This window comes from Denticeps clupeoides, chromosome 7 (genome assembly GCF_900700375.1).
Source record: "Denticeps clupeoides chromosome 7, fDenClu1.1, whole genome shotgun sequence".
Taxonomy (NCBI): domain Eukaryota; kingdom Metazoa; phylum Chordata; class Actinopteri; order Clupeiformes; family Denticipitidae; genus Denticeps; species Denticeps clupeoides.
In genome coordinates, this window is record NC_041713.1 from 21369030 (window position 1) to 21396786 (window position 27757).

General features: G+C 42.8%; 2 protein-coding genes across 5 annotated transcripts in view; both read left to right on the plus strand.

The window, feature by feature from the left end:
• Positions 1-15780, plus strand: part of LOC114794508 (anoctamin-1-like) — a 32635-nt gene extending 16855 nt beyond the window's left edge. For 2 of the 4 annotated variants that reach the window (XM_028987103.1, XM_028987105.1), the window contains 16 exons: positions 1325-1459; positions 2371-2531; positions 3713-3795; positions 5564-5575; positions 5884-5955; positions 6325-6399; positions 6477-6678; positions 6887-6998; positions 7239-7296; positions 7415-7515; positions 7603-7745; positions 10830-10982; positions 11697-11749; positions 12624-12808; positions 13052-13157; positions 13567-15780. In XM_028987103.1, coding sequence (XP_028842936.1) covers positions 1325-1459; positions 2371-2531; positions 3713-3795; positions 5564-5575; positions 5884-5955; positions 6325-6399; positions 6477-6678; positions 6887-6998; positions 7239-7296; positions 7415-7515; positions 7603-7745; positions 10830-10982; positions 11697-11749; positions 12624-12808; positions 13052-13157; positions 13567-13812 — 1897 coding nt within the window. In that variant the 3' untranslated portion in view covers positions 13813-15780. The remainder of the gene's footprint in view (positions 1-1324; positions 1460-2370; positions 2532-3712; positions 3796-5563; positions 5576-5883; positions 5956-6324; positions 6400-6476; positions 6679-6886; positions 6999-7238; positions 7297-7414; positions 7516-7602; positions 7746-10829; positions 10983-11696; positions 11750-12623; positions 12809-13051; positions 13158-13566) is intronic. The other 2 variants (XM_028987104.1, XM_028987106.1) reach the window with 1 other exon arrangement.
• A 2258-nt stretch (positions 15781-18038) lies between these two features.
• Positions 18039-26210, plus strand: LOC114793863 (fibroblast growth factor 4-like). Its single transcript, XM_028986000.1, has 5 exons — positions 18039-18115; positions 18203-18220; positions 24831-25081; positions 25449-25552; positions 25942-26210. Exons 1-5 carry the CDS (start codon positions 18039-18041, stop codon positions 26116-26118), a joined length of 627 nt encoding a protein of 208 aa, XP_028841833.1. The 3' UTR covers positions 26119-26210.
• Positions 26211-27757: the final 1547 nt, after the last annotated feature.

Here is a 27757-nt window from a genome sequence, read left to right on the forward strand (position 1 = left end):
GGACAACGCTGCTGCATTGACGTGGACTGGACATAATCCATGTATTTGTTTCTGTTGTGGCAATTGCAACACGCTATGGGTTTGTTTATGTTCTCCCCTTTTCTGTTCTTTTTGGCCCTCGTTCCATCTTTCTGTTATTAATAAATTCCTTTTTTTTTCATAATGACTTCCCTGTTCTGTGCGTCATTCTCTAACCAACCACGAGACCCAATAGAATGCAACAGCCAAACCAAGATGTGCAGAAAGCCAAATAAGCGAAGGGAGGGGGGAAGCAAGATGAGTGGGCACGGGGGGCATGGGCGGGTCGAGTGCTGGCATGGGTAAATAGGCCGTTAAGATAACCCCCGTAATCTCCCAGAGTGGTTTCACCCTCTTGAAGCAGGGGTCGAGCCGTGGTGAGTTGCACCCTGGAAGGTAAACAATCCCGCTATGATCTGCAGCACCCAGAAGGGGACCTGTCTGTGGTTGAGTGGCTGTAGGGTAGAAGAAGATGAAGAGAGCGGCGATGAGGCTTTGTTATAGTTGGGCACAGGGGCTCCGCCCCCCCATAGTGCACACTCTGTCGAGGGGGAACTTGCGCAATCCTTCAGAATGCCGATGAGGCTGATTGGTGGGAAGATGGTGCAGGTTATGCACCTCCCACAGCACACGTCCTGAACCATCAGGAGCTCTGCGCCAAATCCCCTGACTTCGCGGTCCGCAAAGATGATTTGAGCAAGAGAGATGGACAGCGAGGAGGAGGAACAAGGTGGTGCGGGGGGTGTAGCTGGTGAAAGAGAGCGATGGGTCATTGCCATCCAGCAACCGTGTTGCCGGTCCTAGACAGAAGAAATGACAAATATGCTTCATGGCCTATGACATATATTGCATAATGTCACGGGTGGGCTGGACATGGCGGTGAAGGAGGACGCATTCGCACAATCACAGGACAGGGGTTTAATACAAACTACACACGAGACAAGGGAATATTAACATGCACAATGACCCGACGGCGAACAGACACGAACAGGAGAGCTTTATACAATTATATAAATAGACAGCAGGTGAACACGATCAGGGAACATTACACGAGACGAACATGAAACTCCGGTCCGGACTCCGGATCCGGAGTCAACCCCTGCCGGTCCGGATCATGACACATAACTACACTTATAATTATGCAATTGCAGTTAGAACCAACTTTTACCCCATCAGAGTACCCCATTGTTACTTGTTACTAGTATATGGAAATTAAATACATGTTCGCCCTTAGCACTTGGTCTTTAGTGTTGCTGTCTATGGTGCTGAGTTAAAAGGGTTAATGTCCCATTTCCTCTACCTGTAGGAAGTACTTTGGGGAGAAGATTGGCCTGTACTTTGCCTGGCTGGGTGTTTACACTCAGATGCTTATCCCAGCTTCCCTGGTCGGGGTCATCGTGTTTCTGTATGGATGTGTCACCGTTGACGATGACATTCCCAGGTCAGTTACATTACGCATTTTTTCATAAAGTGCAGGAAGCATCAATCTTCATCAGGTGAATGAAATACAATATTATGACAATACAGCATTTCTGTGATACTGTATCGTCAAACAGAATATTTTATATTGACATTACAGTTCCGCTTCTTAAATCAGCTCGAACCATTTACCACCAACATCTTAAAAGCACCTCTGTAACTATAGTCTGGCTGAAGACCGATTTCCTAAATCACTTGCACTTCCTAAGAGCATTAATAATGCAGCATATTAAAGTATTAATGAATCAGAGGTCAGTGTCCTGCCACCTGCAGTTCCACTACTCCTGGCTGCGGGCACAGGAAGCTGAGAGACGAGGTGAAGCGTGAAGCCAAACATCTGGCTGACAGGACATGGTTCCTCTCTGGCTGTTGTAAATGTCAGGATTATTTGGATTCTGTAGAGTTATCCTGGATCAGGGTTGAGTTCACCTAGTTTTTCACGGCCAGCGCTTCCTTTCACTGTTGTGCTGGTACTTTAGTTAGATTTAAAAGATAGACGCCATATGGATGCTCATTTTGAAGGGACATTAGCCACTACCCCAGGAGTAGTCACCTGATACCAATAGTGGTGACAACAGGGCTTGTACTGTACAGTACATGGGGGTTCATAACTATAGCACATCTCATCACAAAAGTAGCACTTTTATAGCACATCTCATCACAAAAGCAGCATTTTTACTGGAGAAACATAATGTCTAATTTGACACAGTTAGACAGAGATTTTGATTTATTAACTCTTTCGCTAGTGTCAATATTCCCAGTGTCCATATGTGTGGCCTCAGGGTGTCAGTACTTGCCTCATATTGATGTTAGAATAAGAAGGTGGAGGGGCTCTGATATTTGCTGTGTTTGTGTCTGGCTGTTGGTGGGCAGCATGGAGATCTGTGACGTGAGGAAGAACTTCACCATGTGCCCACTCTGCGACCGTGTCTGCAGCTACTGGAACCTGAGCTCGGCTTGTGCCACAGCCCGTGCCAGCCATCTCTTCGACAACCCTGCCACCGTCTTCTTCTCCATCTTCATGGCCCTGTGGGGTGAGACACACACCAACTAGATAACAGCTCACTCAATCTCCTCTCAGATGTAGTGGGGTTCATTATCAGCTAAGTGAATAACAGTCATCCTACTCATCCTGGGGGCCCAGCGGATAAGGAAGCGGACCCGAAATCGGAAAGTTGTTGGTTTGAATCCCAAACCGGCAAGGTGCCACTGAGGTGCCACTGATCAAAGCACCGTCCCCACACACTGCTCCCTGGGCGCCTGTCATGGCTGCCCATTGCTTACTAAGGGTGATGGTTAAAAGCAGAGGACACATTTCATTGCGTCACCGTGTGCTGTGCTGCAGTGTTTCACAATCACTTAACTTTTTTTTTTATCTAATCCTGATCTTTAAATTCAGCTTGTCTTTACAATTTGGGCGCTTCACACTGTTTAATCTTCCACACTCAAATATTACTCGTACCACTCACCCCCTTTCCACAATCACTCCTCTTCTCCCACTCTTGCAGCCTGTTTTTAAAAAAAAGACTCCACCTTAAACACTGAATATGTAACTACAAGTTGAAAAGTTTAGTTTTAAGGGGGACTATGTTTGGAAAAATCAAAAACAATGTGATGATAAATCTGGGTGCTAGTAGCCTAGTGGGTAACACACTCACCTATGAACCAGAAGACCCAGGTTCAAATCCCACTTACTACCATTGTGTCCCTGAGCAAGACACTTAACCCTGAGTGTCTCCAGGAGGGGACTGTAACTACTGATTGTAAGTCGCTCTGGATAAGGGTGTCTGATGAATGCTGCTGTAAATAAAATATATACAAAAAAAGAATCTGTGTGCGAAGCTGCATGAACTGTTCACTTTTCCCTCCTTTACAGGTCAAAAACCTGGTCTAATTTAGTCTCACTCCTTTAATCATGTAACATTGATCATGCTTCTAATTAAAATGTGAATAATTGAACAATACGAAACTAATTTTAGTATTTTCTCCCTTTTAATAATGTCCTTGAGAAGGAGTGTGAATCTTAAATTGAACCATTTATTTCTCTTCCGCTCACATGTGTCAGAAAACTCCATTATTCAAAAACAAAAACAATTTCAACAATTTGCTTCCTGTTACGGAACTTTCTATAAAAAGACTTGGTTAAGTCCTGTAAAGCAGGGCCACATGGGCTTGTAAGGTCCAATGTCTAATTTGCATTGTCTGCTGTCTGCAGCTGCCATGTTTATGGAGCACTGGAAGAGGAGGCAGATGCGCCTGAACTACGAATGGGATCTCACTGGATTTGAGGAAGAGGAGGTAAATACTAAATTTTTTATTTATTTTTTTTGTCCTGTTTTCATATTATTGAGTAAAGCAGCATTATGCACCCAAATTACTTAGTGCTATTCACTTCTAAAACACTCTCATAAATAGACCTGAAAGCAGCAGGAACAAACTGGGCACATGTTGAGCATTTGTCTGCTAAAAAAATAAAATAATATAAAATGCAGCGAGACAAAATAAGACAGTTTAGCATTACTGAAAAAGACAGTCGGTGCTGTGTACCTGAAGGTAGACCAGGCATGTATTTTTAGGCTGTGTTACTGCATCACAGCACTATGCCAAGGCCAGGTTTTTCATTCTTATCGAATTTTCTTGGATTGTCACACAATGTTCAGATGCTGACAAATGGGGCCATGGTGTCATCCAAACTGAATGACCATTCAACCTAATCTCACAAATGTACTATTATAGACTTTTCCATTTTATATATGGCTGAACGTGGTACTTGTCAGGATTGGCTGCTCCTATAGACACACCTGGGCCAGGTCAGGACTGCGGTTTAAAAAGCACTGTGAAGCAGCCCATCGTCTGCGGCGTCATTTTTGTGAACTGTGCAACTTATGTGTACAGCTTTCAGTTCTGGCAATCGCCACACGCCTGTGGGTTAATTTGTGTTTTCCCCCTTTTGTTTACCCTGTTTTCGGCCCTCGTGTCATTTTGGTTTCTGTTTAATAATTCTTGTTTCCAAGAATGTGCACTTCCTTCCCCCGTCAGCTCGCAGACATGACAGTACTAATTAGTTTGTTGTTTAAGTGGTCTTAAAATGACTTTCAGTTACCTAGAGGCACACGACTGTCACTCAAACAGCTGATAAAGAAATAATATTGCCTTTAGGTCATATTAAATGTGCAGAATTAATGTGTATTAAGGTCATTATTATTAAGGTCACATATTATTTGTTCGTCTCATGGCCAACTCGCAGCTCTCTCCTTCTGCAACAGCCTGCAACCTTGGTGTAACAATACACAACCAACTCTCCTTCTCGACTCAAATCAGCAATCTTTCCCGCTGATATAGATTCCTTCTCTACAATATCAGACGATTCCGCCCTTATCTGTCAACCAAGGCCACCCAACTACTGGTTCAGTCCTTAGTAATCTCACGACTGGACTACTGTAACTCCCTTCTAGCTGGTCTACATCTATGTACCATCCGACCTCTACAAAGCAGTACGACTGATCTTCAACCTTCCCAAATTCTCCCACATCACCCCCCTGCTACGCTCCCTCCACTGGCTCCCAGTAGCTGCACGCATCAGGTTCAAAATACTGATGCTGGCCTACAAAGCCAAACATTTCGATTAAATTGTAAGTTTCTTATTGTCGAACTTGTGTACAGAATCTACAACAGAGTGAATAAAATAGATGTATTCATAGTTGGGGTCCTAGTGAACCGGAATAGATCACTTCATCGATGTTAACTTGAAAGCACGTTGTAAGTCGCTCTGGATAAGGGCGTCTGCCAAATGCCATAAATGTAAATGTAAATGCCAGAAGCACCTATGTTGGATGCATCACTAGAAATGACCATATTTATGTAGCCTTATTGCTATGGCACTGTGAAGTGTGATGCCAGGCCTTAAAAAGGCTGTTGTCCATATATGAGACATTAGATTTTTTTCATGTTTGAAGCTGATACTTTAAAGTAAAGTGTTTGCATAGTGCTGCTTAAGGCTCAGTGGTGTTTTGTATAAAAGGATGAAAAGTAACAGCTATCCTCTTTTTCCCTCTTGGCTTTATAGGAAGCACTGAAGGTTTGGACAGTTTTTTTTTCAGAAGTCACAGAAATACTCTTCCTTTTTTCTTTCTATGCAATTCTGTTTTGAATGCATTTTAATGTACATATCCTTTTAGCCCACCCTCTGTTCTCACCATTTTATTCTCTCACTATTTTCTGTCACCTCTTACCACTCTACCACACTAAACCACTGTTTTTCCCAGCCAAAGTACTTTTTTGCCTCAGATCTCAATCGATTCTAATCTAAAAATAAATTTACATAAATGTTTGTCTCTTTTAGGTCTCTAGAAGAACATCTGAACATTTTTACACTCATTTTTGCAGGACCACCCAAGGGCCGAGTACGAGTTCAGAGTCCTGCAGAAAACCCTGAAAAAGGAGCACAAATCACAAAAGGTATAAACCGATTGGTTATGATACAATATAATTCATAAATGAGACCATCTGTATTTGCCTACTATGACCTGTTATATGTATTGTTTATATTTCCACTGCCAACGCATGCCATGGTTGGAGTGAAGTTAAAATCAAACTTTTTATTTGAAAGCATTCAAAATGAGGATATAGAAGATGAGATGGAAGTTGGGAAGCTGAATCACAATCTAATAGGAGGAGAGATTTCATGTTGGCAAAGCTTTCAAAATTCAAAAATTCTATACCTTAATTTGGCCTTTTAATATGCATGTTGTTTTGCTTTTCATATTTTTGTTTAGGTGTGAACACTGAACAGTTCTACAACTCCATAATGTTCTTTTGTTATTTCAGGCAGAAAAAGAGAAGCTGACATGTAAGGACAGATTTCCAGCCTACATGACCAACATCGTCATGATGCTGTTAATGGTATGTGTTCCACACGTTTACAGTACAGTCTAAGAATGCTCATCTGCTCACTGTCCATCATGGTTCCTGTCTTTCAGATAGGGGTGACATTTGCTATAGTGTTCGGGGTGATCCTGTACAGAATCTCCACAAAGGCAGCCCTGCACATGAGCTCCAACCCCACGACACGATCCAACGTGCGGCTGACAGTGAAGGCCACGGCCGCCATCATTAACCTTGTGGTCATACTGATCTTGGATGAGGTGTACGGAGCAGTGGCCCGCTGGCTCACTGTCCTCGGTCAGTCTGCAGCATTCTGTAGTCCTAGAAATTTTACCGTCCAGCAGCTCTCCCTAGCTAGAAAATGATCTTTATCTTCAAACCAAGCATCTAGAACCCCTGGAGCTTGGTTAGAGGGTACAATGTTGTATTTAAGTTGGTGCAGAAAGGTAGTTGTGCATTTCAAGAGGATTCATATTAAGATAATTTCTCTTGGATTTCTCCTCAGAGGTGCCAAAGACTGACGGGAGTTTTGAAGAGCGTCTGATCTTTAAGACTTTCATTCTGAAGTTTGTGAATGCATTTACTCCCATCATTTACATCGCCTTTTTCAGAGGGAGGTTAGTACTCACTGCTCCACCTGCCACATGTCACATTGAATGGTCACCATTTCAGGATGAGAAAATACAATTAACCAAATCTCATCTTAGTATAGCAGGGCTATTGTGCTTTTGGGAATTACACACCCCAGCTGAGTCCAACCCACTTCCCAACTTAATTTGTTTTGCCGGATTTTTACCTTCTGATGGTGAATTTTCGCCTCTGAACTACTCTCTGAATTCATGTCTGCTTCCTTGAAGGCTTGGTGGACGTCCAGGAAGTTACCTCTATGTTTTTGAATCCTATCGGATGGAAGAGGTAAAGTAACTTTTTCCCAGTTCACAGACAGACTGCAGACTGCATTGCCAGACTCAACTGAGTGCGAAATTTCTGAAATATGCTTATTGTGAACTGAAGTGAAGTGTCACTTTCACAGTGTGCATCAGGCGGTTGTCTAATGGAGCTCTGCATTCAGCTCAGCATCACCATGCTGGGAAAACAGCTCATACAGAACAATCTTTTTGAGATAGGCGTCCCGTGAGTCAAAATATTAATACCCGTTCACTCAAATGCAGAGAGTAAATTGACTAACAGGATGAATGTTGGCCATTCATGTCCCTAAAGGAAGCTGAAAAAGCTGATTCGCTACATCAAGTCCAAGCGCGCATCATTTCAGGAGGAGGAACGTGAAAAGCGCCTGCAGCGTTACGAGACCGACTACTTCCTGGAGCCGTATGCCGGCCTGACGCCTGAGTACATGGAGATGAGTGAGTGAAAATCACAGTTTAATCATTAAACTAAACTAGTTTGTCAGCTGGGACCAAGCTGATCATCTTATCAGACTAATGAAGACCATAAAGCTATAAATTATTGTAGAATCAAATATTACTCATATCAAATGTCTTCCTCGGTGCTAGTGTATAGCACCATTATTGTTATCTGGTGAATTAAGCCTCAGCGTTACTGGAGAATTTTACTGGAGAGTTATAAGGTTCCAGTGGGAATGACCAGTTCTGTGATTGATCTGTTAAGTGAAATATTTTCAATACAAGGTGGGACTTGAGCAGGTTGTGAAAGGATCTGAACTTGTATAGAAAGGATCAAACACATGTTAACAGATTCAACATAAAGGGAAGTGAATAAAAGTAATTATACATAACATACGTTTTATCTCCAGTTCCCGACCACAATAAATTCCCGAGTCAATAACAATCAGCACAAACTAACACGTGGGGTGTGAAAACATGAATTCTAACTAGAAAGTTGGCGGTAATTGTTTTTCATCAGGAATAAATTGACATACAATGATCAATCTCTTTTCTTTGATTTCTTCCAGAACAATCGATTTGGTCTAATTCTTGGACATTTCCCTCTGTCATTTCAAATAAATGAACAAAAAATTTGATTCCCCTTCAACCACTGGGTGATTGGTAGCAACTGCCTTCATTAGTAAATATCAGTCATGTCAAGCATGACTGCCTAGAATATAATAATTAGAAATAAAAGGATAGTCCCAACTCTTGATTAAATATTCTCTTTTTAAAATACAAACAATAGTGTTAAATGAGCAAAAACAACATTTTGTTGGGTGTCGGAGGGAGATGTATACGGCCCTTTGCTCGGCCCTGCATCAGATCAGGTGAAGAAATGAATTTTCGCGTCCCCATGGGTTGGATAACGTGACAATCCTACAGGAAGTGACAAGCACGGGAAACTTTTCCTGTAAACTGACATGTTTCATTTGGCAGCGCGCAGTTCACGGTTATTAAAATCTCCAGTGTGCGATGGAGGGTTCTGAGAAACATTTCTGTTTATTTGAAAAGATTACCACAGTTAATTCAATCAGTGCGTTCCGTGGCTCAGGTCAGGAGCTGCACTTTGAAGTGGACGGAGCTGCTTAAAGCTTAATTGATCTGCATATTTAATAACTGGAGCCTGCAGACTTTTGTCTCACATCAGCTCCATTAACCCACGGGTGGCCTGATCTGCTAAATGTCAGACAGAACCATGCTCACGCTGGACACGTCCTGCTCAGTTAATTGCAGACAATGTCTTTTGAAGAGACTGAAGAAATCTTTTGCTGCCTTATCACATCAAACCTTTAGACTAAATGATTTAACCTCTCATCAAAACATCTATATTTATCTATTGTCTGCACTGCTCAGTTTTGTACATATCCATGAGACAACGCATGCGAATAAGAATAAAAGCAGCGCTGAGACAGAAGGCCTCATTTGTATCTAAATGTGTTTATCAAGTTATTAAGTGTGATGTATTTAAATAATTAAACAGACGCAGGTTAACTATATTACAAGTTATTATTATCCATTCTGACAAAGACTGTCATAATGAAATAGTTGACAATTTTCACATTATTTCACCCATAAAACAATGTAATGATGTCTTAAGGAGGTCAGACTATGGACAAAGTGTTCTTGGAAAAGTTGGAAACATTGCTTTTTTTTAAGGCAGTGAAATGGTAAATGGTAAGTGCACCATCAGATTAGCATTGTGCCATAGATATTGCACCCCATGTTTCATATACCGATTCATTCTCACAAGGCTTGCTTTTAGAAACATAGTCTTTTTATGCTGGAGCCAAACAACCCTGTTGGTTCTGTTTGTTTGGAGGTTATTAGTCTGGATGTTATTTGATGTGAAATTCTGATTATTCTTGTAAGTGATGTGGTGGATGTGGGTGACAATGCGCATCTTGACAGACATGTGTGCTGAAGCCAAGCAGTTTGCAAACTTGTGAGGATCAGAGTGTGTTTGTTCAGACAGATGGACATTCTCGGCTGGGCAGATCCTGGCTGATTGTCATTATAGATTTCAGTAGATTTCCGGCATTTCAACTCTCTCCGAACAGCTGCACACAGATATATCTTCATCGATGGTAACTTGAAAGCACGTTGTAAGTCGCTCTGGATAAGGGCGTCTGCCAAATGCCGTAAATGTAAATGTAAATGTACACATAGTCTTGTCTTCCTTTGTGAAATATTTTAGTCTGTGATTTATTTCCTTCTTCCAGGTGGTTCGCTGTGTTTCATCCATAAAGCACCATGAACCTCTGGCAGTTTCTGTTAGGCTTCGGTTTTAATGGGGTTCATTGTGCTTTTGCTTAATTTGTTTGTCGTGTTTCATTGGCTTCAGCACTCGCCCTGTGTTTCAAGCTTCACAGTTAGTTTGGCTGAGGTCTGTGTAATGTCATTGTACTTTTATAATACACACATACACACTCTCATCCAAGACCTCGCCTTCACTCAAGTGAGCATCGATTCGGGACCCTGGGGTCTGTACCTGTCATTGGGCAACGAACCATTACTTTACATAAAAATTTTGTACACAGAATAGTTGAAATAATTGAAAACAGTTGTTAGAGTTTTTTCAGTACTGGGTTTTTGCAGCAGCAACGTGAAGGAATTATCAACATGAATATTGCTGAGTGTCAGCCACGGCCCTGAATAGGACAGAGCAGTTATGTAAAGTGAGTGAGTGAGTGAGTGAATTAGTATCACAGCCCAACCCTGGTTGCTGACCCATTAACACGTTTAACACTCTCCGATACACAATTTGTAAGATCAATAATGACCTGTAATTCATCCGTTGTTTAATGAAAGTGTGCAGAAATATCGGAGAAACCAGCTTTCATCCAACAGTTGTTTTTAGGAGTATATGAAAGTGAAAGTGAAGTGATTGTCATTGTGAAACACAACACAGCACACCGTGACACAAGGAAATGCGTCCTCTGTATTTAACCATCACCCTTGGTGAGCAGTGGGCAGCCTTGACAGGCAGTATGTTAGCGCACATACACAGTGTGTTATGATATTTCTTTTCTGTCTTTGCAGTCATTCAGTTTGGCTTTGTCACCTTGTTCGTGGCCTCGTTCCCCCTGGCACCACTTTTTGCTCTGCTCAACAACATCATTGAAATCCGTCTGGATGCCAAGAAGTTTGTAGCAGAACTGAGGAGACCAGTGGCAGCAAGGGCAAAGGACATTGGTCAGTTCCTGTCGCCGATATTTTTACAGGCTCTGTCTGGAGCGAGTAAAGGCGTAAATGTATGATGCAGCCTGAGAATGCTCAGCATCCATAGTCTCCAGATTGCAATAGAATCTGTGGGGATTGACTGGGTGTAACCCTCCTCGAATGTTAGCGGGTCGCCTGATATACTTTCATTTTTGAGCAAAATCACTTGATTTTGCCTGAAACTGGAGGCTACACTAATGATGACGTTTCCAAATATAGACTACTTACGTCTGTTGTAGTTAGGAATCGTTCTGTTGGGGGGCAGGACATCTCCAGATGACACAGCTGAAACATAAAAAGGGTTAAACTTACTGTTGCAAAGTAAGTTACTTTTGTACAAACTAGTCTATTATAGATATACTGAGAATTTTCGCAGCTGATAGAATGCTGGTTTAAATGCAAGCACAGATGTTTATTAAATATGTTACGTTACATGTTTCATATTTCTTGTTTTGACAAGATTTTAAGTTTGTGACATTAAAAATAATGATTAATAATAAAAAAGATAAGATATCTATAATTACCAGATAACACAGCTTCAACAGAGCAGGGCAGAATTACTCAAGTGCTGCAAGAGCTGTATTCTGTTAGCACACTATATCTATATTCTAAAATGATTACTCATAATGATCATTTATGATTAATGTGCTTACACTGGATATTGGGTTTGTTCATTTCCTTTTTTAGGCATCTGGTATAATATTCTCAGGGGCGTGGCCAAGGTTGCTGTAATCGTGAACGTAAGTGAACAGCAACGTACAGCGGGCTCCTCTAACAGCTCATCAACTACTCTCAGCCTTCAGAATAAAGTACATCTGAGTGTCTGTGTATGTAAATGTATGCACAGTCACACACGTTTTGTATTTCATGTCTATGTAATCTGTAAATACCGCAGTGTGGCAGAATGTGCAGCTTGTTGAATTATGGAACCTTTTCCATTCTCTCTGTTTTACAACTTCCTTTAGCTTCTCTGCTCCTCATATAATTTATGTCTGCACTTTTAGTGTAAGCCTTGTAAAGCTGTTCTATTAGCCCCTTTTTCTCTTTGGAACCCAATAGCCTGCCTCCTTCAGGTGCAAAGTAAACCTTACTTGGTCAGTTTTGATGGGTTTTCCTTGACTGCAAATTCCAGAACAGTCTTAACTTCCGAGAGCCTGGCGAATGGGACATGGAGATGGAGATCTCTGTTAATTTATGACCGTAGGGGGTATTTCATAAGAACCGGCAACATTTCACATTCTTCCATCCTCCCCAGTGCTCTGGTGCTATGATTAGAAACTGCGAGTTGCAGAACAGGATGTCAATGAGATAAATATAGATTTGTTGCAGCTGGAATCAGCAATGTAAAGATATTATTATCTCTATTTTCAAGTTATTTATGTTTGTAGAACAAGATGGTCACCACTGTTGAGCTCTCGTGGAATTTCATTAATATTGTTCAGAGACTAGGAAGCCCCACCGTACCGGTTCCTCTAACACTCAGTAAACATGCCCCATGCACTAATATTGCCTTCAGAGCTATCGCTACATGCTGTTAGTATATTGTATATGTCTATTTGGGACTTATCTGTAATTTCACACCACTCTCATGCTCTCACACATTCCCTCTTCCAGGCCTTCGTCATTTCCTTCACATCTGACTTCATCCCACGTTTGGTTTACCAGTACATGTACAGTCCAGATGGGTCCATGCATGGCTTTGTCAACCACACCCTGTCTTACTTCAACGTCAGCCATTTCCAGAATGGAACCCAACCCATTGAACCTTTATACCTGGGCTACCAGGTGGAAATATGCAGGTTAAAATAATATCTATATTTAAGTTTGAGGATAGTATTATATTTAAGTATATTAAGTTTTTTTAATTAATTCATTCATTAAAATTTCATTAAATAATTTAATCAAATCAAATAAAACTGTGAAATCACTTAATCTGCTGTGTTTTTAATGTGTCTTTGGTAATTTTGAAAACTGAAATGACTTTTAAATGATGAAGTTACTATTTGAAATATTTTTGTAAAATTGCAATTTGTCTCAATCAGGTATAAAGACTACAGAGAACCCCCATGGTCTTCAACACCATATGAGATCTCCAAAGAGTTCTGGACCGTGCTGGCAGTCAGGCTGGCCTTCGTCATCGTCTTTCAGGTTTGTGTCTACCAACTACTGAAGTAAAGCTTTTTAAGCAAAATCACAGAAATTTGAACTACTCAACACGTCATTTAAATAACTCCATTAAATCGTTAGATGTATTTTTGACGCTTTTAAGTCACAGATGTTTGTGTTACTTCATTTATGCAAATAAACAGTGCAAATATACAGCATTTTCTTCAATCTGGCAACACTGTTGGCTTAGTCACTTAAAAAGTATTTGGCATCATTGGCAGTATTTTCACTAGACGCCGAATGTAAGACAACTGCTTTTTTTCAGATGTGTTTATATTCAAGTCAATATGGTAATCAGCCAGTCAAAACTCTATTATTATTCATTTTTTTATTAATCAAGCTGCTGGCCAAGTATTAGTTCAGTTTATCCCCTCTGTTTCATCTGGCCCAGAACGTGGTGATGTGGATGAGTGATATTGTGGACTGGCTGATCCCTGACATTCCCAAGGACATCAGCCTACAGATTCACAAGGAGAAGATCCTGATGGTTGATCTGTTCATGAAGGAGGAGCAGGGCAAGCTTCATGTGTTGGACAGCTTGGTCTCGGCTGCAGCTAAAGAGCACGGCGGCCGCAACAGCCACAGCCCGCTAGCACGCTCCCGATCCATCCCACACACATACTCCAACAATTACTAGCCGCCTGTGAGTGTGTGTGCGCACCTCGCCATTCGTATCTTTGTCACAACATTCCGGTTTCTCCGGTGTGAGCAACACGGCACTCAGCTGGGCCGTGCTAAACCTCTGCAGTGGTGTGCTGGACTATGTTCTGACACCAGGAACGAGAAACAGCAGGTTGGATCAGTTGCATCTTATTATATATATATATATATAAAAACCTGCTGGTTTATGTTCTCTACACAATATATATATTGTGTAGAGAAGATAAACCGGCAGGTCACTATCAAATCTGCTTCCAGACGTTCAGCACTAGCTTCCATCACATTTTTCTTTTTTGTTCTTTTATTTATTATATTCCAATTTTCAGTAATAATGGCCATTTGCTGATTGATTAAGATTAGTTGAATAAACCAAAACATATCAAGCTGTGGGGCCACCCTTCACTTCATGGTCACCAGCTGCTCCATGTAGGTTTTTAAATAACAGGAGTTTCACCTTTCTGTTCTTCACTTGTCCCAGAAAGTCTTGTGTGTGGAAGCTCTCCACATATCCAGCAGACCCTATTTTGCTAAGGTGCCATAATGACACATAACGAGCACAATCTTAAATTTCACAGACAAAAAGAGTGTTATTATTTAAACCAATATATTTACTTTACCAAAAACATGTAACATACTTTGTTCTGTTGTGCTGAATATTTTTACCTTTTTTGAGCAAAATGGATGGTATTTGTGGGAATGCAGCAGAAATTGATTTATAGGCCTTTTTTTGGTTTGTTTTAGGGAAACAACTGGGTGAACCGACCAATATTTTATGGATAGTGGTATCAAAGTTATTCTCAGTGAATTTCCAAATCCATTGAAATATGTATGAAACATGATGTTCAGTTCACCTTAAGACAGAGAAATGTAATGCCGGCATTCTCCTTTGTCACAGAAACATGGATGTAGCCCCTTCATCCAATTTACATTTCACCATTCCAACGCCTGCTGCAGACATCCTTCCAACTTATATTTTTATTTACCCTTTTGGATGCATATTAATTCTCATATTCATTTTTAAAGAAGGTTCTGAAATCTTTTTAACCTTAAGATCTAATTGGACTTTCACATAGATACAGAGCACTACAGTTTCAGAATGCTGAAGCCAAGTGACGTCTCCCTTCATAGTGAAGCGTAGTGTGCTGGAATAATAATATTGCATGTCTGGTGGACCCAATTTGTGAGTTCGGTTGTTTTTATGATTTTGGTATGTTCGTGAGGCAGTTACGTCTGTGTAGAAATGACTGGATGAAGCATAGACAGAAGTTAACCATTATACCCAAATGCCCTATCACAATTCTCCATAAATGCAATATGTATTTCTATTAACAAAAACATTGACTGTGGTCTGCCATGTTTATATATGTATGACATAATCTCAGGAAGTTCAGATTTGATGTGGTATTTCTCCAGATACACCACACGAATGTAGCAGAAGAGACAGATAATCTTCAAGAAATAAAGCATTTCCTCGTATCATCCTGTCAGATCCCGGTCGTACCTATATATGTGAGGATAGGGTTTAATGTCCAACCTGTACAGTTGCAAACTGTAGCAACTGTGGAATTACAGCTGAGGTGTTCTGACAACAGAAGGCTTTGTGTTTGATGCCCAGCAGATCAGAACAACCCTGACCAGATGATGACCAGTCGATTTAATGGATTTCTTGTCTTTGATCTCAGTCTAAATTCTGCTTGAGGCACACAGAGTTGTGTAATGCTGCATATATGCTTATGTTTACATTTACCTCTGTCTGCTGGATACATGAATAGAAATTGTCTTTCTCTGCTTGCGTTGCTGAAGATTATTAGCATTTGATATTCTTTATACTTGGTTATTTCATCAAGGCATAATTTAATGTACAGTTATCATGTAATTCTAAAGGAAGAACATTTTGATGGACAAGTAAATAAAACGCTAAAGCACTGTATCCATGTAAAGAAATATCCATGTCTATTGTACTTTTTCATAAGTTTATAATCGAGTAGCTTTAGAGTCACTCTGTCTCCATGTACCGTTGTATTTATCACATGTATTAAAAAAATGCAAGTATATGCAATCCCGGTCTTCATAGCACTGCTTACATCTGCTGCAAACACATTCAGGTAAGACTTCATTTGCCGTGAGACAAGACAGAGCTGAGAGGAAGCACTTTCAGTGTAAATAGTGAGAAATATTCCATCTCTCCCGATAGACTTCCTTCCCTTGGCAGCACTTAGGAAACAGAGGAATGGGATGGAAATGACTTTGGTGAGAAATGACTGTGAGGTTTTTTTTTTTTTTTTAAAAAGATCTGTCTTTATATGGTCTTCCTTTGTTCTGTCTTCTCATTGAGACAAAATGTTTATGAAGCATATTTCAGAAGATATGTATAAAGAATGGATAAAAAAGGAGAAGGGATGGGATTATGCAGTACTCCTGGGCTGGTATGCTCATCTTATTGCGGTCCTACCATTATTAGAATAAACAAGACATTGTGCGCCAACAAAAAAGAGCAGGCAGGCCTTGTGCAAAAAGTATAATACAGTATACTGGCCATTGCTAGGTGTTAGTAAATTATCGGGAATTTGGACAGTACAAGTCCTTCACTAAAGAGTGTTAAACAATTCTGTAAATACTTTAAGTGTGTAAAAAAAACTACCTTTTAAAGTCATTTTCTTGTGGGTTTTTTTTTTTAACAAAAAGTAACAATAAAGAGTGACAATACAGACAGACAGACAGACAGAAAGGGGTATGTACACGAGACAAGCGAGCCGGTTAAACTAAGGAACTTAATTAGGATAACGCATGGAACTCTTAATCAGCCACAACAGAGATATGGCGTCACCTAGTGGTGATATTATATGTTGAGAAGACGTTGATATTTTTTTTATTTCATACATGTTTAAATATACACAGAAATATTTAAGATTAAGATTTTTCACAAAACGAGAAAAAAGTGTTGATAGAGGTTTTGTTCTGTGAACTAACTTAGTTATTTGACTGTCAACTTCACCGTGAAGAAAGTCCCCTTCTGTCAGGTGACTTTTATTTTCCAAATCAATTGTCCATGAATTTATTTTTTTTTAAATTAATTAAAAAATCAATTGGCACTGTACATTATGGTGATATTTATTTCCTTTTTACAACAATAGAAATATTTATTGTTATTAAACTTCCATTAAATCCATTAAACACTTGACATCAGCAAGGTTTAATGCCAACAACTTTTATCTTTTAAAATGTATTCTCCCTTATGTTTGGCATGGTATTCAGCAATAAAATAAGATGGTTAAAAAAGCACATGAAGTTAAGCCACTAAATATACTTTTAATGTGTTCATAAATGACTATATTACCAGTACTTTGGAGAAGCTGAGACTCGCCTCAGGAAGACTGCAGCTGGACCTATAAATCGTTCTTTGTATGACGTACGATGGGATAGGTGATATAGAGTGTGACAGGTGGCCTTACTGTGAAGTCCCCTGCTGCCACCCGCTGGCGTTCTGGTGAATGGGTGGGGGTCGTGGTGGATTTCTCTGTATTCCATGTGCACAGCACACACTGACAGGTACACCCGGAGAATCGTGAATGTAAATGAACTCATTTGCGTGTATGGGTTCAACAACTGTTTGTCACTCGATCACATTTCCAAAACCATAAATGCAATTTATGTAGTCTGTATATGGACATTTTCCACGTTTTGAAAATGTTACGGTAAGATTAGCATTTGAAAAGCAAAATGATACAGAAATGCAAATGTTGCTTGCAGCTGAAAACAATATAGTTTCCAGTTTCATTGCATTCAATTAATTTGTTCAAGGCATTTTGTCACCGTAGACAAAAATGTAAGAGTTGGATAAATATGGGTCAGCGAATTGTCGTTAACAACCTGTCTGTAGGAGTTTTCTAAAAAGAGATTTCTGGCCTGTGTTTGTGCTATTTAATGTCCTACAAGTGTCACCAAACTGGCTCAGGTGTTGCCTTTCTGAAATAAGTGTCACCAACACAAGGGGCTCTGGATGCATCAGGTCACAAAGTGGAGCTAAGTCCTCCTGTCAGGCTAATGTTAGGCTGCTGTAGAACCCTGATTCCCACAGACACAGGAGCTGCGTCATTGTGTTATCCTGCCCGGTAGTGCCTCCTCGCCTCTCTGGGCGGACCTGGGCCCATGATGTCACTGCAGAGCCCACTTTCCCAACACAGGAGGCCACAGCATGGAGGTATGACGCGTGTTGTGACATCAAGCAGACCTGAAACCAGGACAACAGAGGGTGCCAATGCAAGACCCCCCCTGTGTCGGTGACGCAATATCCCCTGTGACGGTGGTGACCCTGGTGACATCGCTAAACTAAATGTCTACATCCACCTACTTGGACATTATATAAGCCGTCAGTCGGCATTGCTGTTACAAGCTGGCTTTGTGGATGCTTAAAAGCCTTCTGGTGTCATCACGGGGCAAACTTCGCCCCAATATAGTACACAATCTACAAGCAATGTCAAAGAAATGACAAATGTTAAAATGTTAAATATTTTCTCATATGAACATTTATTTTTAATGCCTTAAATACATGTTCAGTACACTTATTGACTCTGAATTATAAACATACTACCACAAGTATAGGGTCAGAGTGCCACATGCCATATTTATTTATCAGTCTGACTGTACTTTCTCAACCCAGCCATTGGGGACGCAAGTGACAGTGTGTTCCTTGGTGCTGGACGACGTCATTTTACATTTCTCAAATATATAAACCCAAATTTAACAAATGCAAATTCCATAAATACAGTGCATCCAGTATTCAAAGCGCATCACATTTTCCCACATTTTGTGATGTTGCAGCCATATTCCAAAACAGATTAAATGCATTTTTCTTCCTCAGAATTCTACACACAACACCCCATAATGACAACGTGAAAAAAGTTTACTTGAGGTTTTGACAAATTTATATAAAAAAAAGAGAGAAATCACACGTACTTAAGTATTCACAGCCTTTGCTCAATATTTTGATGATGCACATTTGGCAGCAATTACAGCCTTTTTATATATGATGCCACAAGCTTGGTACACCTATCCTTGGCCAGTTTGGCCCATTCCTCTCTGCAGCACCTCTCAAGCCCCTTCAGGTTGGATGGAAGCATCGTTGCACAGCCATTATAAGATTCAAGTCTGGGCCACTCAAGGATATTCACAGACTTGTCCTAAAGCCACTCCTTTGATATTTTGGCTGTGTGCTTTAGGGACGTTGTCATGCTGAAAGATGAACCATACCACCAGTCAGAGTTGAAGAGCGTTCTGGAGCAGGTTTTCATTCAGGATGTATCTGTACGTTGCTGCAGTCATCGTTCCCTCTATCTTGACTAGTCTCCCAGTTCCTGCAGCTGAGAACCATCCCCACAACATGATGCTGCCACCACTATGCTTCACTGTGGGGGTGGTATTGGACTGGTGATGAGTGGTGCCTGGTTTCCTCCAAACATGACTCCTGCATTCAAACCAAAGAGTCTCATCAGACCAGAGAATTTAGTTTCCGAGAGTCCTTTAGGTGGCTTTTCAGGCAGGCTGTCATGTGTCTTTTACTAAGGAGTGGCTTGCATCTGGCCACTCTACCATACAGGCTCTGATTGGTGGATTGCTGCAGAAATGGTTGTCCTTCTAGAAAGTTCTCCTCTGACTCTCCTCTTGGTCACCTCCCTGACTAAGGTTTTCTCCCCAGAGAACTTAGTTTAGGTGGCCGGCCAGCTCTAGGAAGAGTCCTGGTAGTTTTGATTTGTGCTTATTGGGAGCTTCAAAGCAGCAGAATATTTTCTGTAACCTTCCCCAGATTTGTGCCTTGAGACAATGTTGTCTCGGAGGTCTACAGACAATTCCTTTGACCTCATGCTTGGTTTGTGCTGTGACATGAACTGTCAACTGTGGGACCTTATATAGAGTGGCATGTGTCTTTCCAAATCAGGTCCAATATACTGTTTTTCTCAAGGATGATCAGGGGAAACAGGAGGCATCTGAGCTCAATTTTGAGCTTCATGGCAAAGGTGGTGGATATTTAGGTACATGTAATTTCTCAGTTTTGCCATTTTGAGTTTAAGGAGTTCAGTCCGTTTTTGGAAAAAGGCTGCCACATAATAAATAGTGGAAGAATTGATGCGCTGTGAATACTTTCTGGATTCACTGTAGATTCAGCGAATGTGAGGAATCTGCAGCATCCATTTTCAGGCTGTATGGTTGTTCATTAGTCCAATGAATCATCCCGTATCAGTCTGCGTACCAGCAACAGGCGGCCAGCATCAACCTCCCATCCCATGGGAATTAACACAACACCCAGCAAGAGAGGAGCACCGAGCACTCGTTTTTGTTAGCACCACGCTGGCCACCGGGCTTACTCACCGTGACTAACCTGCGACAGCAACATCACACCGTCCGCGCACAGGTCCATCTCCATGGACGATATGCTTACTCTAGCCCCCTGTCTCACAAAGACACACACACACACACACACACACACACTTCTCAAGTGGAAAGGAGGCCTAAACCGAAGGCTGAGAGGAAAAGTGTGAGTAAGAACAGGGATGAGTCACTTGTCAGCTTTACGTTGCTGTGTACGCTCTTTGGCAGGTCTGTGAACTGACCTATACACAGCCACCTGACCATGCTGAGCACGTAGCTGCCCCGGGCCCCACAAACACCCGGCCGCCAACACAGAGGGCCGCTTCCTGCCACTCAGCTCGACGGTGGAGGCGGGCGTTTTTCTACGGCGACTTTTCCTGGCCGAAAGTTCTGGCGAGAAGGTCAGGAAGGATGAATCAAGCAGTGCCCTGTAGGCCTGGGTGCAGTCATTTAATTTGGTAACACATCGGTATTTTAAAACTGTTTTGAAGCTCCTGTGTATATTTATATCACTGGCTATACCTTAAATATCTGTGTCAAGACGTGTGTTCTGTTAAATTTACACACATATTATATATTCTAGCATCAATGTGACTGCATAGTAGCACAAACATTGGTTTTCAGAATCTGAGTATCTTTATTGTCATTGTACAACGAAATTAGGCGAAGTCCCTCAGCCAGAGAGGAATCTTAAATACTGTATGTAGCTAAATTAAAAAGAAGACAGCTAGCAAATATAAAATACAAATTAAAGAATGAGGTAGAAACCGTATTGCTCATGAAGGGCAAACATTGGTTTTCCACACAGACACATAGACATAATTGAGCTTACGAAATGTGGCTGGATGTGTGTGAGCCACAAAGGGGTCCCACCCTACTGCTGACGCTCTCCAAAAATCTTTGCACGATTGGTAACAAAATTAATATTTCTCACATTATGGAACCATATTCCTTTTGAGATTTATTGGGACAGATGAATTTCATAATGTTATAATTTAACTAAACAGAATTGTAATAGTAGCAATTGCAATAACATTCTAAAAAGGTATAAACTGGAACAGATTTGCTAATAATGCCATATAAAACAATGCTCTATGAATGAGAAATCAAATCCCAAACCGCCAAGGTGCCACTGAGGTGCCACTGAGGTCCCCTTTATCAAGGTGCCGTCCCCACACACTGCTCCCCGGGCACCCTTCATGGCTGCCCACTGCTCACCAAGGGTGATGTTTAAATGCAGAGGACTTATTTTGCTGTGTCCCCTCAAGCTGTGCACCATAATGACAATCACTTCATGGTCACTTTCAAGAACTGTAGCGTACTACAACTGCCTGATCTGCCCGTGCAGGCCATGTTTTAACTACACTGTCAATCTATATAGCAAAAGTATCAATTTGCCATATATATCGGCTGCCTATTTATCAATACAGGCATGAACTATATTTTTACAATGCCAAAGGCATCGACAAGGTGGTGGCGAGCACAGGAACCCGGTGGGCCTGTTTCTCCACGTCCAGATGGGAGGCTGACTCCCTAGTCCCTTTGAGCTCCCCTCCATTTGTTCTCCAAGAGAAAAGAGGTCTGGTCCAACATGCTTGAGCTGGGCTGGGTAGACCCCCAGGCTGGACCATGGAGAACCAGCCGTCCTTATCATCAGGGCAGCCAGCTGGTGCATCGAAGACAAAGGAGCTTGAACTCACATGTGGTCAGGAGCATTTCAAGGTCTGAAACTGGCATGGAAAAGTTCTCCCAGGGGTAGTGCCATGACCAGTCGCCCTCCTTATCATCAGAGCAGGGGTCAGCTGGCCAAGAGATCCTCAACACAATGACATGGCTCATCTTCCTCCTCATCTGCTCATCTCAGGTAGGTTGCTCTTTCTGTCACACAAGGCACAATTCCATGACACATTGAGGTTTGTGAAAGGACAAAACGGCAACAGGAACACAAACTGGCAACAAGCTAAACTTTAAGCGGGACTGAAGTGAAAATAGAATAGAGTGCATAGACACATGCGCCACAGATGAGCAACAAGGAACGGAGATCATGAATAGGCTTGTATAGCGAATGTAACGAGAAACGCGCAAAAAGTTTCAATTAAGATTAAGAAAGTGAGGCAAACAAGGATGTGGCCAGAGGCGGATTAAAAATGTAATGTAAATGTGGGTGCTTTACATGCAGTGCCCTGGATGTCAATCACCTTGTATTGCGTTTAATAGTTGGTTCATTCACAAAAATGTTGTTTTTTATAGTTCACTGTCCACTGAATTTCCACTAAAAATCATTTGTTCCAAAGAAAGTACTGCAGGGAACACACAGGTTCTCTGTGAAAAATGCTCTGAAATTTAGGTCTAGAGGTTTTATTTTCAATCATTAATTATCATTGTCACTGTCACCAGTATTGAAGACGACCTTTTCTATGTCCTCTCATAATCAACCATACGAACATGGAATAAAAACAGAAAAACAGAACACATATTTCTTTAGAACCTTGAGGACTGCCCCCCAGAGCAGTTTACTGTCAGACAGCCCCCACCTGCCTCAGCTCCACCCGCACACCCTGCCTCAGCTCCACCCACACACCCTGCCTCAGCTCCACCCGCACACCCTGCCTCAGCTCCACCCACGCACCCACACACCCTGCCTCAGCTCCACCCACGCACCCACACACCCTGCCTCAGCTCCACCCACACACCCTGCCTCAGCTCCACCTGCACACCCTGCCTCAGCTCCACCCATGCACCCACACACCCTGCCTCAGCTCCACCCACACACCCTGCCTCAGCTCCACCCACGGACCCACACACCCTGCCTCAGCTCCACCCACACACCCTGCCTCAGCTCCACCTGCACACCCTGCCTCAGCTCCACCCATGCACCCGCACACCCTGCCTCAGCTCCACCCGCACACCCTGCCTCAGCTCCACCTGCACACCCTGCCTCAGCTCCACCCACACACCCTGCCTCAGCTCCACCCACACACCCTGCCTCAGCTCCACCTGCACACCCTGCCTCAGCTCCACCTGCACACCCTGCCTCAGCTCCACCCACAGATGGAAACTTTCTAGCAAAATGGACCATGGCCACCCTTCATTGAAGTTCATTATCACTTGGAATATTCTGCAACCCCTTAATTAATAGAACACGTTTACAACAATCCTAAATGATTTGCCAGATCCTAAATGTTGAAATATCTTAAAACGATCGATGTTATCGTACTCAAGTTTTACTTACAGAACGTTTGTAAAAAAAAAAAAAAAAAACATCTGGGCAGAACAGAACCTCAACCTAAAAACGTGGCTCTCCCGTTCATTTATGTATGATTTTGCATCTTTCGTACCTGCAACTCCGCGCTTCCTCACCACGTGTTCGGCGAGGCAACTGAAGCACTGCATCATGGGATTTATAGATTATAGATTAAGATTTTTGGAATTATTGGCCGTACATCGTACAGATTTGTTCTGGAATTGAAAAAAGTATTTAATATATGTTATTTTTTTCTCACACAAGTGTGATATAATACAAGATTTATAACATTAGCGGAATATGCGATATTCTGCTGATTATGTGGCAGAGTAACAGAGTGCAGCTCTCCCACATCGGGGTAAACGGCGCTGATCGTTGCGCAGGCGCAGTTCCGTCCCAGGGCGACCCGCCACGTCTTGTGATGAAGGACATTGTCCCGCAAGGCTGTGTGCAATAGAGAAAATATATAAAATATATGTCAAATGTTTTTAAAAGGCCAAAAGGATTTATCAGTAAAACTAAATAACCGTGTGTGAAAGGGGGAATTTACACGCCGGCGTAACTTGTGAGAATGTTTTGAATAATTCGAGGTCAGGTATAAAATAAATGATTTGGGGGTGAGATGTTTAAAAGGCTCCTCCCCCGCCTCGGAGAGGTCTTCTCGGGACGCAGGTGCAGGAGGGGAGTGTTTAACACCTCTCGCGTAACACCTCCCCGACAATGGAGTTGTGTATTGCAGCGCCTCCAGACTCCCTTTGTGCGCAGGGTCGCACGTCGCGGGCACCCCATGAATGGACCTTTGATGTCTTGAACCGGTCCGGCCAGGCCTGATGTTGTTCCTTGCTGTCTCCGCTTAGGGACCGTTCACCTGCTCTTTACGCTGGCCTTCGCCCGGACGGCTCGGGGGAGGGGTTCGCGTTATTTGTCGCGCCCATGCAAACGACCCAGTAGTTCTATAGATGCACCAGAACGTTCCGGACTCGTTATTCGCGAGTTGGTCGAACTTCGGGTCGCGCGCATGCGTAATAACGCGTAATAACGGCAGGGGGTGCTGCAGTCCGCGCGTCGCACCTGCGGACTCACCTGGAAAGCGGGGCCGGGGCTGTCACCTCCGCTCCTCCGTGGCCCGACCGCCCGGTGTCCAGTGCGCGCCTCGCCAGAGCCCGCGGCTGTCCGGCAGGGGACCGCGCTGCGGTGGGTGGCGATGTCGTGATGTCACCTCGCCTATAAATACCGCAATGGTGGGGCTCCGTGTCGCCAGCGCTTATTGACGCTCCGCACTTTCAGCTCCGCGGGACAGTCCAGGACAGACGGGGAGTCCATGGAAAAGTTGGACGCGTAGCCGAAGCGACGCTCTCTCCCTCCGCGAAGCCGGCCAGCATGAGCCCGGTGCTGCTGCTGCTGGCGCTGCTGTCCGCCGCCGTGCGCTCCGCCGCGGTGGGGCGCAGCTGGGGGACCCTGTACCCCCGCTCGCTGGCCACCAACCCCTGGGAGAAGAGGGACTCCGGCCGGGACGGGGACTATCTCACGGGCATCAAGCGACTCCGGCGGCTCTACTGCAACGTGGGCATCGGGTTCCACCTCCAGGTCTCACCGGACGGGAAGATAACGGGAGTGCACACCGAAAACCGATACAGTACGTACACTTACATTTACAGCATTTACCAGACGCCCTTATCCAGAGCGACTTACAATCAGTAGTTACAGGGACAGTCCCCCCCTGGAGACACTTAGGGTTTAGTGTCTTGCTCAGGGACACAGTGGTAGTAAGTGGGGTTTGAACCTGGGTCTTCTGGTTCATAGGCGAGTGTGTTAAGTGTGTACTACCACCCAGTACGTACACCTGACGGGGCTCGATCTCCACAATGTCCTGTAAAGAAGTGGTTATCAGGCGTAGGTGTGGTGGGTATTTCAGCCCTGGTCCTGACCAGCTTGGCCACCGCAACCAGTTCATTTTGACAGGGTTAGTGACTCCACACCTTTTTTTGCTCTTGTCTTCGCAGGTTTGTTGGAGATCTCCACGGTGGAGAGAGGGGTTGTCACCCTTTTCGGAGTTCAGAGCGGCCTGTTCGTTGCAATGAACAGCAAAGGGAAGCTTTATGGATCTGTGAGTATGAAAACACCGCTGAAAAGTAAATCGAAACCATATGCAGGTTTTTTTTTTTTTTTAAATGTTATAACAAGAGAAAATTTGAAATGCATCAGACAAATATAACAGACTGGTTTTGAATATTTGATTGCAGTAACACATTATTTAGCCACAAAGCCTTTCAATACTGCCTGTTAAACAAGACATATCGGGTGTATGGAGTGGAGTTACTTCCAGCTTCCACTGTGGATGCAGGACTTCCTCGGATAGATGTGTTTGATTAGCGAAGGGCCACAGATATGCACGGAATGTGGCGTCAGCACGACGTCCCTGTAGGTACGCCTGGCCGCTGGCGCGACATCCTTCACATCCCGCATGTTGACAACTTGCACTCCTCTTCTTTTCAGAGCCACTTTAACAATGAGTGCAAGTTTAAGGAGAATCTTCTGTCCAACAACTACAACGCGTACGAGTCCTCTGCTCACCCCGGCATGTACATCGGCCTGAGCAAGACGGGACGAACCAAGAAGGGGAACCGAGTAACGCCGGCAATGACAGTCACGCACTTCCTGCCTCGGATCTGAGCGACGATGGGTGACAAGGGACAAGTTACCTCACGCTCGGAGTGAAATAGTCGGACAGAAAGCTAAAGCACTTTTCAATGAACACGCAAGCAATGAGCAAAAAAAAAAAAAAAGGGGTTTTAAAAGGTTTTAAAGGTATATATTTAAATACATTATTTATGTCTATTGTGAAAGATAATAATTTATTTCTTCATATTTTGTATTTCATAGAAAGTGAGGGTGGAGCTATATCCAAGTGGTCAAAGCGTTTGCACTGTTTACAGGAGGAGTTATAATATAATTCATCGCTCACCGAACCGAACCCTGTTCAACCCGCCAGCTCTAGTGACCTTTTCACTGACAACGTGACAAGATGCTGATGTCGGGGTTTTCTCAAGTCTTCTCCTTTTTGTCTACCTCATTCATTGATGTCCCAAATTATGGGTCTTTTTATCTGGCTACACACTCTCTTCAATGCAAATTATTGAGTCCACTAAATGAAATAAATGACAGATAGCTGCTATAATAAGTTCCTGCTTGATCGTGAAGAAAATCATCTTGCATCAGATTTGAGTCACGTCTTCGAAAGCCCACCTACCCAGATGCCACAACATGATGCTGATTTATTGAGGTGTGTAGATGATGGACAAGAAGCTTTCTTCCTGCTCTTGTCATCTACAATTGGGTGGGGCATTGTCCTGTTCTGTCAGAAATATGATTATATTCTGTAATGACAACAGTCGTTCCTGTCTGTTTAATGTGAAGTGTGTGATGTGAGTTTTTTTTACAGGTCTTGTTGAATCATGTGATAAATGTGCTGTGCACATTGTCAGATTAAATATATCTTGTTCTGCAGCACTTTTGTCTTGAAATGCTTCTTTAACCAGGTAAAATACAAAAACACACACAGAGAGTTGGAATTACTTAAGAAAGTGAAGTGATTGTCATTGTGAAACACTGCAGCACAGCACACAACGAAATGTGTCCTCTGTATTCAACCATCACCCTTGGTGAGCAGTGGGCAGCCATGACAGGCGCCCGGGGAGCAGTGTGTGGGGACGGTGCTTCTCTCAGTGGCACCTCAGTGGATGTGGAGACACCAACTTTAGTGCAAGATACCTTCAGAGGTCTGTTGGATCAGTTCAGTCCACCCGATTGTCCAGGTCTGATTGTAGGTACGTTCTTTAGCGGATGGTCAGCATGTTTAGCTAAACGGCTCCAAATGTGTATTCTGATACATTTCACTTCCAACCAGCATGAAGGGATCCAGCTGGGATCAGTCCCGGTGGTTTAGTCCAGTTTAATTGAAACCATTAGAGACTCTCTGACCTGGGAATCTGAAGTCACAATTCTTGACACTCAGCTCTTTATACCTGTCCAACACGTGATCTTCGAGAACTGACGGATAACTTGCATCTTAATATACCCGCACCTTGACAGATGACACTGGAACCAGATAATCAGTGTTCTTCACTTCACTTGTCACTGCAGTTCTTTTCCTGGGCAGAGAAAGATTCATGAACCCTTCGCCATCCAACCGATCCCTGCATTGCAAAGGAACCGTCAGTCGAGGAGGACACTTTTAAATTCCAAATTCCTCCAAGATTTAAAAAAAAAAAAAGAAGAAGAATTACTATTTTATAGTCCACAGAGATTTTGG